This window comes from Nicotiana attenuata, unplaced genomic scaffold (assembly GCF_001879085.1).
Source record: "Nicotiana attenuata strain UT unplaced genomic scaffold, NIATTr2, whole genome shotgun sequence".
In the NCBI taxonomy this organism is placed as follows: domain Eukaryota; kingdom Viridiplantae; phylum Streptophyta; class Magnoliopsida; order Solanales; family Solanaceae; genus Nicotiana; species Nicotiana attenuata.
Genome location: NW_017681935.1, coordinates 5,337 through 10,746, shown reverse-complemented (window position 1 = coordinate 10,746; position 5,410 = coordinate 5,337). Strand labels below are relative to the sequence as shown.

The 5,410-nt window shown below is 36.1% G+C and overlaps 1 protein-coding gene across 1 annotated transcript; it reads left to right on the top strand.

Annotated features, from left to right (window-relative positions):
* Positions 1-1,271: 1,271 nt before the first annotated feature.
* On the top strand, positions 1,272-5,149 carry LOC109221974 (putative pentatricopeptide repeat-containing protein At1g12700, mitochondrial). Its single transcript, XM_019386394.1, has 2 exons — positions 1,272-1,396; positions 4,651-5,149. Exons 1-2 carry the CDS (start codon positions 1,272-1,274, stop codon positions 5,147-5,149), a joined length of 624 nt encoding a protein of 207 aa, XP_019241939.1.
* Positions 5,150-5,410: the final 261 nt, after the last annotated feature.

Here is a 5,410-nt window from a genome sequence, read left to right as displayed (position 1 = left end):
AATGTCGTTTCTTTCTTATATTTCATGAACACATTTAACTAAAAATTCATAAACACAGTAAGCTTATGAATTTCTACGACTATTTTTATGAAATATCCCTACATAATCAAATATATTGAATCAACCACAAACACATTTTACATTTCAACACTAAAAATTTCTGAATAACAGAATCACACTACATCTCCGACACTGAATCAGCATATAATGATCATTTTTGAAATTTCACACATACTTCACACGACATTGAACCCGATTACACATATAGAAAAACAAAAATGCATAAAAAAAATATTACCAGTCGCGATCGATTCACAGAAGATGACGGAGAAGATGAAGGAGCAGAAAGATTAACTGAAGATCGTTTGCATGCGAGGATGATGAAGTAGCAGAGAAGACGCAACTTGCCCTGAAACCGCTCTCAAATGCTTTTCCCTCGTCTGAATGAAAAATAAGGGTTTTTGGGCATCTTGGCATTATAAGCGCATTGAAGAAAGGGTAAATGTGTCTTTTCCCTATTAGTAGTGGCTATTTTTGCTGAGCATTGTAATTAGTGGATAAAAATTAAAGACACCCTTAATTAGTGGCTACTACACGCCATTTTTACGACATTAAACTTTAGAATTGGACTTCCACCATAGATCCTGCATAACAATTGGGCTTAATCATTTTGTCACTTTATTTAATTAATAGTCATGGGAGCATGCTTAAGCCGTAAATACTTTGGTAGGCAAACTTTAGGATTTTATATTGTAGTTTGACTAAACAGCAAACAGCAAACCAACCTCGAATTTTAACTAAACTCCATGATTGAAAACCACAAACGAAAACTGAAATATTTTTTGTGTATTTTTGAGTTTGAAGTCAAATTGAAATTTGTTCTTTCTTTCCAGTAGTGTCCAGTAATTTTAAAACTGGATAGAACGGGGAGCTGTTTTGTGTTACTAGGGAAGTTCTTCGTTTAAAGTAGTATTTTTCTTCTTTGTCCACTGGGCTTTGGTTCAATAGTAAGAGTGCAATGCGTAATGTTAGTCGCCGAACGTTACTGCAACAAAACTTTGGTATTTAAGTAAAGAAAGGTAGAGGAGCTGGTCATTTTCCACCGAGTTTTGAACCGTGCATTAGCTGACCCTCGGGGATTTCTCGATTATAAAAAAAGTAAGTAGGTTTTTCTTCTTTTCCGTGTTTCTAATCATCTTTGCCATTTTTTTGTGACAGATTAACACTCATGCAATTCAACCTTTAATGACATGAGATGTTCCATTATGGACATGGATGCTAGCGTGATCACCATCGAGGAATCCAGGTCGGATGATAAGTTTCTTTCTGTGTTCCGCGGGGGAGTGAAGTACGGTGCTGGATTATACGCATCCATTCGCCAAAGATTGAATCAACAGTAGAAATTGCTGCCAGAATCAGCAAAATGCTTGCAGTCCTTGATACCAACATCCTTTGAGTCAACCTCGACTGTGGCCTTAAGATGTGCATGCATACTGAAGTTAAGCCTGCACTCAGCAACATAATTCAAAATGTAATAATGATAATAAAAAATAGTATGAATTTGCTAAAAAAGTGATGCCGTTAATATCTTCATAAGACATAAGTTGCATGAAATTAATATTGTAGGTCTTTTGAAACAATTTTCTTTCATATGATTTTAGGTCTATTTCGTTTGATTTTAACAACTTTAATTACCATTATATTGCATATGCAGATTGGTGCATTTGGAAGTGTGTAACACATGACAACCATTTCAGACACATTCTCATTTGATCATACTCGATGCATGAACCATGAATTGAAACTTGTGTTGTGGTGTTTGGGGGGTTGGGGGGGGGGGGGGTTAATTCTTTGCGTACATATAATAGATAATGGAACATGAAAGCAAAAAACTTTGAAGAAGAGGAATATCAGAAGCAGAGAAAAAACATGTACCACAAGCACTTCGATATTTGGTGGACACTATTATGCTTAATCAATTGTGACACTTTTTTTTTTTGTTTCATACTCTCTATAGTGTCTTTTTTGTGTCTAAAAAGCTTTTACTAACATTTTTTCAATTATTAATAGTTTTGTAGATTCACAACGAATTGATTGATTACATTTTAGAAATGAAACAGGGGATCCTTTGTTAGTTGTTCTATTCACAATCATAGCTGGGATGAATTGCTAACATCCCAACAAAAGTTCAGCTAAAGAAAGACTAGTTTCAAATCTTCAGCTTCATTTGCATACTTCATCAGGTTGGTGATATAGAGATGGATACCAAGAACCAACAGGGCGACAAAAGTCATTTTCATCACTTGGCTTCTTTAGGTGAGTCCTGGGCCGTTCTGAGGTGTTGATAAGACGTTAGGTTCAAGCATTGATGCATTTCTATGATGGTGTGGGCATATTATCCCAAGATATTTGAGTTGTAAGACGTGGCGTTCCAAGTCCTGACGCATCACAAGGTAAGATATTGGATTCGAGTCATGGTGCACCATGGCGACTGGACATAGGAGTGAGACCTTGTGCATTTGTGATGCTAAGATGTGGGGTTCAAGTCCCAATACACGTCATTATTAGACAAGATTGTCACATGTTTATTTATTACACGTGTGCACATTTGAGTTACGTTGATTAAAGTGAATGTAGGTTTACTTGGTAGGCGAAATCTTGCTAAGTGCCGATCACGACCTCCCGGGTCATCACATATTCTTGTTTGAATAAACAACAACATACCCAGTATTATCTCACACCGTGGGATCTGAGGAGGGTAGTGTGTACGAAGACCTTACCCCTACCTTGTGAGATAGAGAGATTGTTTCCAATAGACCATCGGCTCAGGAAAGCATAAACATCACATTAATGAAAATATAGATAAGAAGGGACAACAACAAAAAGCCATATAAAAGCAGAATAAAAGCAATAAGGTAGTAAGCCATATAAAAGCATAAAAACAAAAAATATTTATTTAGAACTTTAATTGGAAAAATGAAGAGAAGGAAAAAAAATGTATTACAATATAGATATATTCACATCGTTATTTTATACTTTAGACTCCTACTCATAAATTATGCTCTCTCTGTTTCAATTTAAATGACGCACTTTCCTTATTAGTTTGTCCCAAAAAAAACGACACATTTCTCTATTTGGAAATAATTCAATTTTAAACTTTTTATTTTACCAACTTTATCCTTAATGAGAAGCTTTTATAGCCACACAAATGCCATGACCCTATAAATATTTGCCCCTTAAACTTTTAAGAGCACATGTTTCAAGAGTCTTCTTTCTTCCCTTAAATTTTGTGCAAAGTCAAACTATCTCATCTAAATTGAAACGGAGAGAGTATTTACTAGGCATATATTAGTAGTAAAACCTATCTCTTCATAAAATTTTGGCAGAATACATAAACAGACACCTAAAGTTGGCCTCAGCTATTAGTTAAACACTCCAACTTACCAAGTGACCATCTAGACACTTTATATTGGTGTAAGTGTATCTTGTGGACACCCGAATTCAGCATATCACATGCGCGAATTACAAATGCAAATGATGTGGCAAATGAACAAATCAACAAATGACATGTGTATCTTTTAGAAAAATAAAAATAATCACCTTTTTTTAAGTTGAGAAAACCCTTAGCCCCCCTCCCCCAATCTAATCTTCATCACAACTCATTCCACCGTCTATTCACCCCTTTTATTATTTATATTCTTCATCCAAAAATTTTACCAAAGTTACCACCTCCACTCCCTACTCACCGTCAACCACCGGAACCATCAATCTCCCAAACTTAGAATTTGAACTATTTTGCGGCTATGGTGATAAAAAGAATCAGAGAATGGGTATGAAATTATTTTCTTACGCACTCTCCAAATAAATAGAAGTGTTGGAATTTATTGTTACTTATAACCAGAATTGAGAGTCCTCCAAGTAGAAGGTCGCGATAGATGAGTTGAGAGTCCTTCAAGTAGGCTATCAGCTCAGCCAAAGGTGTTGGTGCGCTCCATTTGCTCCGGAATTGCTTATTTGGTCAGTATGATTAGGACATGTGTTGATTAGTATGGCGGGGCCCTGTCCTGACCTTTATGATATTTATGTACTCTTAGAGGCTTGTAGATAGATGTCATGTATACGGATACTTGTATGGCCTTGTCGGCCTATGTTTTGAGTATATAAATGATCATGTCGGCCTTATAGGCCCGTATGTCATGTGTATAAGTTTCTATATCATGTTTGGTCATCCCATGTCCAGTATTTTCTTATGCTTAATTCCGGTTATCTCCTGACGGCCCTTCTGGCCCACTTACCCATGATGGTACGATAAGAAAGATATGTTACGTTGGTACTCGGTTGAGTAAGGCAGTGGGTGCCCGTCCCGGCCCATCAGCCTGGGTCGTGACTTTTTTGATTCCATGATAGATAAGGGCATTGAGCCTAACATTTTTAGCTATAACATAATAATAAATGGATACGGTAAGAAAAAGAAATTGGATGAGGCCATGCATTTGTTTCATGAAATTTCTCGAAATGGATTAAAACCTAACATTGTTACATACAGATACAATACTATCTTGAAAGGTCTATTTGATGCTGGAAGAACTGACTTTGCCGAAAAATTCTTTGCTGAAATGCTATCTACGGGCTCAAACCTGATTTATGCAGTAATTGCATTTTGCTCGGCGGTTATTTTCACAGTGGGCTTGTTGAGAAAGCAATGTTGCTATTTCATGAGTTGGAAAGAAAGAGAGAAGATATTGATATTGAACTTTACACTGTTATTATTGACGGATTGTGCAAAACTTGTCAGCTCGACAAAGCTCATGCTATTTTTGAGAAGCTTTCTTTGATTGGATTGTTTCCCAATGTGATTACATACCCTACAATAATAAATGGACTATGTTTAGAAGGGTTGTTAGATGAAACTAAAGATATGCTAAGAAAAACGGAGCACAATGGTTATTCGCCAAACAACTGCACTTACAATGTTATTATGCAAGGATTTCTCAAGTGTGGCAAAATTAGTGAAATGAACACTTTTTTGAAGGAAGTGAGTGGAACAGACTTCTCGTTTGATGCAAGTACTGTAGAGTTACTAATACACGTTTTAGCAAAGGATCCTTCTTTGCTTAACATGACACCACAATTTCACTCGGGAAGTTAGAAGTGAATATTTATTTCACTTGTTATCAATATAATGTAATTTCCTTTTACCTTAGGCCAAAGAAATCGCATCCAATTGAATGGCAGAAGCTGAAAGTATGCAATTAGAACATTGCTTAAGCTTTCCAAGCTAGCTTAAAGAGGTACACCTGTTCTGATTTTTAATTATTTTGCCACTCTGCTTTTTGTTCTGGATCATATTTATTGCACTCTTAATATGAGAAGTAACGTGAGTTTCCTTATGTGTGCACATCATAAGTCT

Bases quoted from the DNA above. Each gene is read 5' to 3' on its own strand.
- LOC109221974 (XM_019386394.1), top strand. From the start codon at position 1,272: ATGGATGCTAGCGTGATCACCATCGAGGAATCCAGGTCGGATGATAAG. The intron at 1,397-4,650 runs GTAGAAATTGCT...TGATTTATGCAG, and splicing joins CGCCAAAGATTGAATCAACA to TAATTGCATTTTGCTCGGCG.